We start from the raw sequence: 13,879 nt of genomic DNA on the forward strand, positions 1-13,879 counted from the left end.
GTTATTTCCAGGTTTGCCGTGCCCTTTTTTTTTTTGGTAATCTACATTTATTTATGCCTTGGACATATGCTTTTTCAGAGTGACGGATATTATCCCATTCTTTGTATATTTAATTTTCACTAGACATTTACAAGCATCTCTTTGGCCATCAACTCCAGGTGGCATAGAGGCATGGTCTATGGATCTTTTGCGCCTATCTTATAATTAAGGTTCCTTACTCTCTGCTCCAATTTGCAGACTTTGGCTCTGTGGTTTATACACACTTGATGTGTTTAGTATCCTCAAGTCTTTTAACACTTATGCACTGCAGAATCCAGGTTCTAGCCGCAATGCCCGCATAAATGTGAACTTTGTACTGGATACCGTGCACAATATTCCTGTTACTACGTTTATAGTTTATGGTCAATGCACGCGCATCTGCTGGTTTATTGTCTTTATTTTATTTTTTCAGCACATGCGCAGTGGTGGTGTTATATTGTGTGGCCATAACATAATTAGCGCCTGTGCATTATTGCACTTAGCTGATGCTTCCAGCTCTTTCTCCGGTCATCCCGGTGCTTTTTTAGCTGCTCCAGTCTCTTTGAAACTGGCAGCGCTTCTGTGCGACGTCTTAGTGATGTGGGCTTCACATTTGGCGCCTGCGCTTAACGGCACCATCGCCGATGTCAAACTTTGTGGCCGGCACATGCGCAATTGGCATCGAAGTGCGTTCATGCCCTTTATTATGCGCGTGCGCATATGTGCCGTCTGACTCTGTGCCCGGCACCTGTGCACTATGGCTTTCAGCCGATTCAGTTTCAACATTATCGCCGTGGTTAAACTTGGGGGCCGGCGCATGCATAATTGGTATCGCAATGTTCTATTCTCCTATACAAGAAAAATTGCAAAAGAATCACCTAAATTAAAAAGCTATAGGTAAATAAATATCACAAATACTTGTATAATAAAATTAGCTCCCCAAGGTGTCTTTCAACAAACAGAAAAAGTGGCAACCACTTACAACCAAGAACCAAACCAATCACCAAACCCAAGGATGCACCAGGAAGACCAGACTGGATCATAAAATATATACCTTTATTAATTAATTAGCAGCGATAGAATATATAAAAACAATAGATTCAGCAAAAATATATAATATAAAAATTATACAAAAAAGTGTGCAACACAGAACGGCGTATAAGAATTAAATAAGTGGAAACCCATAAGCAAAATTTGATAATAATCACTTATATAGATTGTGCAAGGTAATGAATCCCCAAAATCGGGGTATAGTAATTCCCTGGGAATTGATGAAACAATTAGGTGGAATAAAGGTGAAAAAAACTATAAAATCTTAATAAACAAATCCAATGTGCAAAAATGCAAAAAAGGTGCCAAGTGCAATTACCGTAAATTTAGGGAACTTGGTCCACTTATGTATAGGTTCTTTTTTCGACCTTACACAGTGCCAGCCGTGAATAAGGTGCTAAACTAGACGAAGGAATTTAGTTCTGAAACGCGCGTCGGGTGTGTGCGTGTACTCAGGACGGCGTGGTGCCCTAAGGTAATTTTTACTAATATTAACCCTGGATTATTTACTTTTCACACTTAGCACCTTATTCACTGCTGGCGCTGTGTAAGGTCGAAAAAAAACCTATACATAAGTGGACCAAGTTCCCTAAATTTAATTGCACTTAGCACCTTTTTTGCATTTTTGCACATGGGATTTGTTTATTAAGATTTTATCGTTTTTTTCACCTTTTTTCCACCTAATTGTTTCATCAATTCCCAGGGAATTACTATACCCCGATTTTGGGGATTACTTACCTTGCACAATCTATAAAAGTGATTATTATCAAATTGTGCTTATGGGTTTCCACTTATTTAATTCTTATACGCCGTTCTGTGTTGCACACTTTTTTGTATAATTTTTATATTATATATTTTTGCTGAATCTATTGTTTTTATATATTCTATCGCTGCTAATTAATTAATAAAGGTATATATTTTATGATCCAGTCTTGTCTTCCTGGTGCATCCTTGGGTTTGGTGATTGGTTTAGTTCTTATTCTCCTATACAGCGCATGCGCATATGTGCCAATTCACTCTGTGTTCGGCGCCTGCGCACTATGGCTCTCAGCTGATCTGATTAGTTCACTACACTTCCGGGCATTCCGGCGTCCTCACAGCTGCCGCAAATCCTTCTGACTCCGGTATGTGCTTCTATCTATCTATATATATATATATATATATATATATATATATATATACATACACTAGAGTAGTGCCTTTGACCTACTTTCTCTGCCCCTGACAAAGCCACCACTGAGTGGCGATACGCGTAGGGCCTTGGCCCCCCTCTCTCCTGGACTACACTCTGGCTCCCGCAACCTCCTACAGGACTACTCACGTCTTTCTACAGCATACTTGCTGCCCTCCGTAATGTATATTTGCATTGTCTTTTTTTTTCCCTGCATCTGATTCTGGGTTGGTCGTGCTCAAAGATCATTATCTAACTGTTTTTGTGCTTGAATCATACATGTATTATGAGTACCTGCCTGCATATATATAGCACTTTTCAGGTAGTTTATGCACCTCCATTATCAGCTTTATCATACATACCTAGTGGTGCTTGAATAGAACTCTCTACAGGTTATATATTTCTTTTTCTGGCCAGGATATCTGTATGTGATTGCTCTTGCCACATTTACAGGGTGGCTCTGAGACACAGAAGACTGATTCATATCCCTTTTTTGACAGGTGCGAGGTCTAAGTTGGTTTGTGTATCGGTCAGCCATTTTGGATCTTCAATACCAACTCTGGTTATACATTTGGGTTGAGCATTTCTATGTGTGTGTGTGGGGGAGGGGGAGCTTACATCAAATGGAGCATTGTTTCTAGTTTTTGTGTTTTTAAGTGTTTTTATAGCATTGTTGGTCTGTGTGCACTCTCTAATAAAAGTTTCACTGTTTACATATCTCGGTGTTCTCCCTATCAGCGTATTTTCTTTCTCTTTGCATTTATCATTGTCTTTTGTACGCTGTGGGATTGATCCCGTTTCTACATTTGAGTCTGATCCATGGTGCCCTCCATATTCTGTATACAGGTAGTGAAGGGCAGGTGACGGAGTAATAATTCACAGGACACAGCAGGGTGCAGTTTCCACACATTTACTCACAGTTCTTGGTTGTAGTTCCCAGCCGGAGTGCTGTGACTTCCGGGTCTGTGGTCCAGCCAGCTCTCAAGTAAACTGGGTGCACCTCCGTGAACCCCCTTTCTATGTTCCTTTCCTGGCCGTCTTGCTGCGCTGGCTCTCACCCTTCTATGCCTTCATACACAGTGTCCCAATCCAGCAGCCTCAGATCTTGTCGGGCGACACTCTCTGTTGGTCCCCTGGATCCTATGTGGCAGCCTTTTCAGCAAATGTGTTGGATGTGGCTGAAGCACATGCAGACGCTACAGCCTCTGGCTGGCTAGCTGAGTCTTGTAGTTCTCCAATAGTCTTAGGAGTCGGTTCCACACTGCGACCTAGTCCCTCCACCTGGTGATGGTCAGCGTGGATGCGGGCCCCAAGGGTGGATGGCTCACTACCTGTGCCCCTAGGACCCCTTCTTTCCTTCTGGATCTTCTCTCTCTTCAGCCTTTTCTCTCTCTAGCTCCCTCTGACAGGGAGCTTCTCTCTGCATGTCTCACTCCATTCAGCTCCTCTCACAATCTCTCTTCTGCTTGTCTCGAACGTCTGCTCAGCTCCACTTCCCTCACAATCTGACTAAGGCTGCCGTCACACTAGCAGTATTTGGTCAGTATTTTACATCAGTATTTGTAAGCCAAATCCAGGGGTGGGTGATAAATGCAGAAGTGGAGCATATGTTTCTATTATACTTTTCCTCTATTTGTTCCACTCCTAGTTTTGGCTTACAAATACTGATGTAAAATACTGACCAAATACTGCTAGTGTGACGGCAGCCTAACTTTCCCTCCTAATTAGCCCCTCCCCTACTGGCTCCACCCACACACTACCTAGTTACCCTCTCCAGACTGGGATGAGGCCATCCCCCCTTAGGGCACACCCAGGTGCCCTAATTGGAGTGTTGTGGTGTTGGATGCTGGTGTGGAGTCCCGGTTATTCCCCCCTCCTTACCTGAGAGCGGAGTCCCTTACCTCTGGATGAGGTGCACTACTTCTGTGGCGACCAGACCTCAGGGGCGCCACATGTACACAGTGACTGCACCAGTAGAATAGTGAGTGCAGCTATGGAGTATAATACAGGATGTAAACCAGGATCAGTACAGGATAAGTAATGTAATGTATGTGCACAGTGACTCCACCAGCAGAATAGTGAGTGCAGCTCTGGAGTATAATACAAGATGTGGGTCAGGATCAGTAAGGCTGGTTTCACATTTGTGGTTGTGTCCGCAGCGTTTCTGATGCATACATCCGCATGCGTCTTGATTTCCTATCTTTAACATTGTAGATGCAGGTACATGCGTTTGCATGCGTTCGCCCGCATTTGCTTACGCATGCGTTTTTTCGCGGTGTGCGGCTAACGCACCATGTTAAATTTTTTGAGGCAGCAAATTTCCATCAAATATGCGCATGCGGATGAGTGCGTTAAAAAAAACACATTACTGTCTATGGCAACGCATGCGTACGCATGTCTTTGCATACGCATGCGTTCAATGCGCTTGTGTACTTTGGACTGTGCATGTCCAGGAACTTATTTAGACACACCCTCCTGGAAATATCAAACAAATGCATGTAAAAGCGCATACAAATGCATGCAAACGCTGCGTTTTTTCCATCCCGCGTAAGCTGATGCGGATAAAAGACCCTGCGTTAGCATGCATTTGCATGCGGTTGCGGATGATACGCTGCGCACATAGACGCAAATGTGAAACTAGCCTAATAGAAGATTATTGAGTGCAGCTATTGGATATGATTCTATATGTACAGCGCTGACATGTGTTGCATATTTTTGAAATGTGGAAGAAACTCGAGTTCTATATAATTATTATAGAAGAGTTAATAGGAAATCTCTGATTGGCTATATACAGTGGGGCAAAAAAGTATTTAGTCAGTCAGCAATAGTGCAAGTTCCACCACTTAAAAAGATGAGAGGCGTCTGCAATTTACATCATAGGTAGACCTCAACTATGGGAGACAAACTGAGAAAAAAAAAATCCAGAAAATCTCATTGTCTGTTTTTTTTATCATTTTTTTTGCATATTATGGTGGAAAATAAGTATTTGGTCAGAAACAAACAATCAAGAATTCTGGCTCTCACAGACCTGTAACTTCTTCTTTAAGAGTCTCCTCTTTCCTCCACTCATTACCTGTAGTAATGGCACCTGTTTAAACTTGTTATCAGTATAAAAAGACACCTGTGCACACCCTCAAACAGTCTGACTCCAAACTCCACTATGGTGAAGACCAAAGAGCTGTCAAAGGACACCAGAAACAAAATTGTAGCCCTGCACCAGGCTGGGAAGACTGAATCTGCAATAGCCAACCAGCTTGGAGTGAAGAAATCAACAGTGGGAGCAATAATTAGAAAATGGAAGACATACAAGACCACTGATAATCTCCCTTGATCTGGGGCTCCACGCAAAATGCCACCCCGTGGGGTCAGAATGATCACAAGAACGGTGAGCAAAAATCCCAGAACCACGCAGGGGGACCTAGTGAATGAACTGCAGAGAGCTGGGACCAATGTAACAAGGCCTACCATAAGTAACACACTACGCCACCATGGACTCAGATCCTGCAGTGCCAGACGTGTCCCACTGCTTAAGCCAGTACATGTCCGGACCCGTCTGAAGTTTGCTAGAGAGCATTTGGATGATCCAGAGGAGTTTGGGGAGAATGTCCTATGGTCTGATGAAACCAAACTGGAACTGTTTGGTAGAAACACAACTTGTCGTGTTTGGAGGAAAAAGAATACTGAGTTGCATCCATCAAACACCATACCTACTGTAAAGCATGGTGGTGGAAACATCATGCTTTGGGGCTGTTTCTCTGCAAAGGGGCCAGGACGACTGATCCGGGTACATGAAAGAAAGAATGGGGCCATGTATCGTGAGATTTTGAGTGCAAACCTCCTTCCATCAGCAAGGGCATTGAAGATGAAACGTGGCTGGGTCTTTCAACATGACAATGATCCAAAGCACACCGCCAGGGCAACGAAGGAGTGGCTTCGTAAGAAGCATTTCAAGGTCCTGGAGTGGCCTAGCCAGTCTCCAGCTCTCAACCCTATAGAAAACCTTTGGAGGGAGTTGAAAGTCCGTGTTGCCAAGCGAAAAGCCAAAAACATCACTGCTCTAGAGGAGATCTGCATGGAGGAATGGGCCAACATACCAACAACAGTGTGTGGCAACCATGTGAAGACTTACAGAAAACGTTTGACCTCTGTCATTGCCAACAAAGGATATATTACAAAGTATTGAGATGAAATTTTGTTTCTGACCAAATACTTATTTTCCAACATAATATGCAAATAAAATGTTAAAAAAACAGACAATGTGATTTTCTGGATTTTTTTTTCTCAGTTTGTCTCCCATAGTTGAGGTCTACCTATGATGTAAATTACAGACGCCTCTCATCTTTTTAAGTGGTGGAACTTGCACTATTGCTGACTGACTAAATACTTTTTTGCCCCACTGTAACTATTTCCACTTTTCCATTTCTGTAATCCCACAGACCTGAGGAATTTCATAACAACAAAGATTAGGAAGGTCTGTAGAACCAATCGTGAAATCACCCCCGTTGCCCATACATTTATGCTTCGCCTTTCCATGTAGGCCTAGGCATATATTTAGTATTCTTCTCTCCTCGTCCCATCTATGGAGACTTATCTAAGACAGTTCATATTGCAGAGATCAGCTGATCTGAAGAAACTGTACACATTGACCAAAGGGAACATGACAAGAGCCCCAATCATAGATCCCAGCTGCACCACCGCACCACACCACAGGAGGGCGCTGTGACTTCGGCTGCGGAGAATGACTCCAATCATCACTTTTACGTAACTCAGTGTCCCAATAAAGAGGATCCAGGAGATCACCTGAAAAGACAGATTCATAAAGTCATTATAGAGGGGGGGGGGTATGGGGGCTATTAAAAGGGCAATGATTCCTACTTGGGGTTATGTTGTGTGTTTTGCAAATAAAGTAACAGATGTAATTATGAGTTGACAGAACAAATATAACTTTTTATGTAGTCATAAATGCTAGTAGATTGCATTGTGGTGTTACATGTTCAATGTTAGCAGAAAAAGACTGAACTATCTTTCAAAGATCTCCCATAACATCATCCACGGTGTCCGTGCGGAGGTGCAGAGTTGCTGATTGAGCTCAGCGCTGTCAAATCTGCAACACGTGACCGCTGCAGCCAATCACTCGGTTCCGCAGTGATGACAAAATAGATGGCACCAGAGAGCGGAGGCTCGTATTGTAGATGGGACATCATTGGTACAGCCCTTTAAATTAAGACTGTCTCCAGTGGAGAGACGGCACTGCAGATGAGTATTGATTATTGGGTTATTTTGCATCATTTTCTATTTGATCTGGAATAGGACAACCTCTTTACGCTTTGCCTTAAGGGAGTCGAATACGGTTTGAAAATCATGGCTGCTTTCTTTGATAAACAGCGCCTTTGGGTTGTGTCTGGTATCAAAATTCAGCCCCATTGAAGTGAATGAGGTGGCACAGCTTATAAAAGAAAGCAGACATGTTCTTTTTAGTCCTGAATAACCTCTACAAGCTGAAAATACTCATTAGATTTATATCAAACAAATAAGAGTCTCGTAGGGTCGGCCAATCATAATGTGTATAACATAGTAACATAGTAACATAGTTAGTAAGGCCGAAAAAAGACATTTGTCCATCCAGTTCAGCCTATATTCCATCATAATAAATACCCAGATCTACGTCCTTCTACAGAACCTAATAATTGTATGATACAATATTGTTCTGCTCCAGGAAGACATCCAGGCCTCTCTTGAACCCCTCGACTGAGTTCGCCATCACCACCTCCTCAGGCAAGCAATTCCAGATTCTCACTGCCCTATTTAATCTTTATTTTTGTATAGCGCTAACATATTCCGCAGCGTTTTACGGTTTGCACACATTATCATCGCTGTCCCCAATGGGGCTCACAATCTAAATTCCCTATGGGAGGAAACCCACGCAAACAAGGAGAGAACATACAAACTCTTTGCAGATGTTGTCCAGGGTGGGGCTTGAACCCAGGACTCCAGCACTGCAAGGATGCCCTGCTATCCACTGAGCCACCGTGCTGCCCCACGTTGTCTTCAAGAAAATGGCGCCGGAAAGCGCGGACTGCGCAGGCGCCGATTCCGGCAGCAGGAATCGGCGCCTGCGCAGTCCGCGCCCTCCGGAGCCGGAAGCAGAGGAGCCGGGAGACGGAGCCGCAAGCAGCGCTGGAACCGGGAAAGGTGAGTATACTTACCCTCCCTCCTGGCGGTCCCTGACTCTCCGGTGGAGATCGCGGTATGCGTTCAGTGCTTACGCATACCGCGATCTCCCGGGAGCGTCGCTCTGTGAGGCCCAGACTGCGCCGGCGCTTGCGCTTGCGCAGTCTATAGAGGCTTCGGACAGAGTGACGCTCCCAGCGTTATATTATAGATGTATAATATATGTACACACACTCATATAATATATATATATTTATATACATACACACATATTCTGTATTATTGTTATTTGTTATTATAGCGCCATTTATTCCATGGCGCTATACATGTGAGGAGGGGTATACATAATAAAAAACAAGTACAATAATCTTAAACAATACAAGTCATGACTGGTACAGTAGGAGAGAGGACCCTGCCCGTGAGGGCTCACAATCTACAAGGGATGGGTGAAGATACAGTAGGCGAGGGTAGAGTTGGTCGTGCAGCGGTTTGGTCAATCGGTGGTTACTGTAGGCATGTCGGAAGAGGTGGTTCTTCAGGTTCTTTTTGGAGGTTTTCACGGTAGGCGAGCGTCTGATATGTTGGGGTAGAGCGTTCCAGAGTAGGGGTGATGCGCAGGAGAAATCTTGTGGGCGATTGTGGGAAGAGGATATAAGAGGGGAGTAGAAAAGGAGATCTTGTGAGGATCGGAGGTTGCGGGCAGGAAAGTATCGGGAGACGAAGTCACAGATGTATGGAGGAGGCAGATTGCAGATGGCTTTGTATGCCATGGTTAGGGTTTTAAACTGTAGTCATTGGATAATGGAGAGCCAGTGCAGGGATTGACAGAGGGGAGAGGCTGGGGAATAGCGGAGGGACAGGTGGATTAGTCAGGCAGCAGAGTTTAGAATAGATTAGAGGGGAGGCCACAGAGCAGGAAGTTGCAGTAGTCAAGATGGGAGATGATGAGGGTATGGACTAGGGGTTTTGCAGATTCTTGGATTAGGAATGTACAGATACGGGAAATATTTTTGAGTTGAAGTCGGCAGGAAGTGGAAAGGGCTTGGGTATGTGGTTTGAAGGAGAGATCAGTGTCAAGGATTACCCAGAGGCAGCGAGCTTGTGGGACTGGGGAGAGTGAGCAGCCATTTACTGTAATGGATAGGTCTGTTGGGGGAGTCGAGTGAGATGGGGGAAAGATGATGAATTCTGTTTTGTCCATATTAACTTTTAGAAATCTAGTGGAGAAGAAGGATGAAATAGCGGACAGACATTGAGGGATTCTGGTTAGTAGGGTGGTGATATCTGGTCCAGAGATGTAGATCTGTGTGTCGTTGGCATAGAGATGATTCTGAAAGCCATGGGACTCTATAAGCTGTCCGAGGCCAAAGGTATAGATCGAAAAGAGCAGGGGCCCTAGGACTGAACCTTGCGGGACTCTGACAGATAGGGGGCGAAGTGAGGAGGTGGTGTGCGAGTGGGAGACGCTGAATGTCCGATCTGTTAGGTACAACGAAATCCAAGATAGGGCCAAGTCTGTGATGCCAAGAGATGAGAGGGTCTGTAATAGTAGGGAATGGTCCACTGTGTCAAGGGCAGAGGACAGGTCTAGGAGGAGGAGGACAGAGTAGTATTGCTTGGCTTTGGCAGTTAATATGTCATTGGTGACTTTAGTTAGGGCAGTTTCAGTGGAGTGATGTGTCCGGAAGCCAGATTGAAAGCGGTCGAAGAGGGAGCAGGAAGAGAGGTGGGGGACAGTTCAAGATGGACATGTTGTTCCAGTAGTTTTGAGGCATAGGGGAGAGGTGATATGGGGCGATTGCTAGATGCAGAGGATGAGTCAAGAGAGGGCTTTTTGAGGATAGGTTTAATTGAGGCATGTATAAAGCTTGAGGGGAAAACACCAGTTGTTAGTGATAGTTTGAAGAGATAGGTTAGGGTTGGGATGAAGACTGTGGTGCGGATTGGGATGAAGTGGGATGGGATCGGGTCAAGTGCACAGGGGGTTAGATGTGATCTTGAGATTAGTGGGGAGAGTCGATCTTCTGTAATGGTGGAGAAGTTGGTTTTGAAGGAGGAGGGTTGAGCAGTTACGAGGAAGGGTTCTGAGGGTTATCGACCAAAACTGTCTCTGATGTTATCAATATTCTGCTTGAAAATTGAGGCAAAGGCTTCGGCCGAAATCAGTAGAGAGGGAGTTGGTGCTGGAGGACGGAGGAGAGAATTGAAAGTGTTGAATAACTGTTTAGGCATAGCTCCCAAACGTCCCTCATACTACGGGACTGTCACGATTTTGAGGCTGTGCCCCGCAGTCCCACGTGACTCCACTTCTCCCGCACAGCCAGCAGGAGAAGCAGCAGACACGCCCCCTTGTATTAGGCAACGCCCCTCCGTATCTTCTTCTTCTGGGGCGATGGTTCAGTGAGGACATTCTGAGGTGTGTGTGTGTGTGTTACACTGTGTGTAACAGTGTTTCTCAACTCCAGTCCTCAAGATCCCACAACAGGTCATGTTTTCAGGATTTCCTTAGTATTGCACAGGTGATAATTTCATCACCTGCTCAAGCATTAATTCCATCGCCTATGCAATACTAAGGAAATCCTGATTATATATATATATATATATATATATATATATATATATATATATATATATATATATCCTTTATATACTACAGCAGTTATGGAGTGGAGCCAGTAGATGGTGGTGTTGTCTGAGTGCATGCAGAGTTTGCAGAGCTGGGCTACATTGCAATGTGCAGGATCTGTGAGGCAGCAGTGTGGACAGGGACAGGTGGTTACATCTTTTGCCTACATTGTAAGCAGAGCTGCTGGGACACATCTACAACCCCAACTGTACAGTGGCATCGTCATGTGGGGCCATTATACAGTATGGAGCATGATGTGGGGCCGCGCAGCTACCTTTGTCCCTCTTTGCCTTCTTTAAAAGTTGGGAGGTATGGTTTATGGTTGTGAGACAGGGAGGATATGAGAGATGAGAAGTAGGTTTGTTTTGCAAGTCAGCGACTTTGAGCTCCATCACAACTCTTAACAGTATAGGTATCTTGAGAACACGGATTCTGTTAACGTAGCAGGCAAGGCGGCCCATGACTAGACAGGCCCTTCTGGCAGAATTGCCAGATGGCCAGTCCGGCCCTGGATATATATATATATATATATATATATATATATATATATATATATATATATATATATATATATATATATCCATCCATCCATCCATCTATCTATCTATCTATCTATCTATCTATCTATCTATCTATCTATCTATCTATCTATCTATCTATAATATATAAAGCTGAATGTGTGTGTGTATGTATGTGTGTGTATGTCCGGGATTGGCATCTGAACCGTCGCAGCTACAGCCACAAAATTTTGCACAGTCACACGTCTGGACCCCGAGAGTGTCATAGGCTATGTTGTGAGGCGAAATTTTAACCCGCGCGTTCCAATTCACCAAACAATTTTGCCCCTATCTACATAATGGGGAAAAAGTGAAAGGAAAAGTGTTGGAAGCAAATTGACAGCTGCCAGATGTGAACAAGGGGGACTTAAAGAATGAGAGTGATGGTGCCAAAGAGTAAATACCGTACACAGGGCCGCCATCAGGGCATTACAGCCGTGACTGGCGTAAGGGGCCCGGTGAGCAGAGGGGGCCCGCATCGGGCCCCCTCTTACCTGCTCACCGGGCCCCTACCGGCAGCCGCAGGCTGAACCGGGCCCTTAGCGGCGGCCGGCGCTGCAGCTGTACGCTATTGACATGCGGGCCCGCGCCCGCACGTCAATAGTTAACAGCCGCCAGCCGCAGCGTGCAGGTCGCCGGCGTCTGACGTCATTGTCAGTCGCCGGCGAGTGCACAGTGCAGCTGCGTGGAGAGAGGAGCGCGGCAGGTAAGTAGAACTTTTTTTTTTTTCTATTAAGAGCGGAGAGCGGTGATCGGGGGGGGGGGGGGGGGTTTGGGCAGAAGGCAGCTGGACACAGAGGGGGCAGAAGGCCGCTGGGCACAGAGGGGGCAGAAGGCCGCTGGACACAGAGGGGGCAGAAGGCCGCTGGACACAGGGGGGCAGAAGGCAGCTGGACACAGGGGGGCAGAAGGCAGCTGGACACAGGGGGGCAGAAGGCAGCTGGACACAGAGGGGGCAGAAGGCCGCTGGACACAGGGGGGCAGAAGGCAGCTGGACACAGGGGGGCAGAAGGCAGCTGGACACAGGGGGGCAGAAGGCAGCTGGACACAGAGGGGGCAGAAGGCCGCTGGACACAGAGGGGGCAGAAGGCCGCTGGACACAGGGGGGCAGAAGGCCGCTGGACACAGGGGGGCAGAAGGCCGCTGGACACAGGGGGGCAGAAGGCCGCTGGACACAGAGGGGGCAGAAGGCCGCTGGACACAGGGGGGCAGAAGGCAGCTGGACACAGGGGGGCAGAAGGCAGCTGGACACAGAGGGGGCAGAAGGCAGCTGGACACGGGGGCAGAAGGCAGCTGGACACAGGGGGGCAGTAAAGCTGGACACAGGGGGGCAGAAGGCAGCTGGACACAGAGGGGGCAGAAGGCAGCTGGACACAGGGGGGCAGAAGGCAGCTGGACACAGAGGGGGCAGAAGGCAGCTGGACACAGAGGGGGCAGAAGGCAGCTGGACACAGAGGGGGCAGAAGGCAGCTGGACACAGGGGGGCAGAAGGCAGCTGGACACAGAGGGGGCAGAAGGCAGCTGGACACAGGGGGGCAGAAGGCAGCTGGACACAGGGGGGCAGAAGGCAGCTGGACACAGAGGGGGCAGAAGGCAGCTGGACACAGGGGGGCAGTAAAGCTGGACACAGGGGGCAGAAGGCAGCTGGACACAGGGGGGCAGAAGGCAGCTGGACACAGAGGGGGCAGAAGGCAGCTGGACACGGGGGCAGAAGGCAGCTGGACACGGGGGCAGAAGGCAGCTGGACACAGGGGGGCAGTAAAGCTGGACACAGGGGGGCAGAAGGCAGCTGGACACAGAGGGGGCAGAAGGCAGCTGGACACAGGGGGGCAGAAGGCAGCTGGACACAGAGGGGGCAGAAGGCAGCTGGACACAGGGGGGCAGAAGGCAGCTGGACACAGGGGGGCAGAAGGCAGCTGGACACAGAGGGGGCAGAAGGCAGCTGGACACAGGGGGGCAGTAAAGCTGGACACAGAGGGGGCAGAAGGCAGCTGGACACAGGGGGGCAGAAGGCAGCTGGACACAGAGGGGGCAGAATCCAGCTGGACACGGGGGCAGAAGGCAGCTGGACACGGGGGCAGAAGGCAGCTGGACACAGGGGGGCAGTAAAGCTGGACACAGGGGGGCAGAAGGCAGCTGGACACAGAGGGGGCAGAAGGCAGCTGGACACAGGGGGGCAGAAGGCAGCTGGACACAGAGGGGGCAGAAGGCAGCTGGACACAGGGGGGCAGAAGGCAGCTGGACACAGGGGGGCAGAAGGCAGCTGGACACAGAGGGGGCAGTAAA

General features: G+C 47.3%; 1 protein-coding gene across 1 annotated transcript in view; it reads right to left on the reverse strand.

The window, feature by feature from the left end:
• Window positions 1-6,634: 6,634 nt before the first annotated feature.
• Window positions 6,635-13,879, reverse strand: part of SLC52A3 (solute carrier family 52 member 3) — a 78,284-nt gene continuing 71,039 nt past the window's right edge. Inside the window, exon 4 of the mRNA XM_069755664.1 lies at window positions 6,635-7,039. Coding sequence (XP_069611765.1) covers window positions 6,827-7,039 — 213 coding nt within the window. The 3' untranslated portion in view covers window positions 6,635-6,826. The remainder of the gene's footprint in view (window positions 7,040-13,879) is intronic.

The sequence above is a fragment of the Ranitomeya imitator genome, chromosome 2 (genome assembly GCF_032444005.1).
Source record: "Ranitomeya imitator isolate aRanImi1 chromosome 2, aRanImi1.pri, whole genome shotgun sequence".
NCBI lineage: Eukaryota > Metazoa > Chordata > Amphibia > Anura > Dendrobatidae > Ranitomeya > Ranitomeya imitator.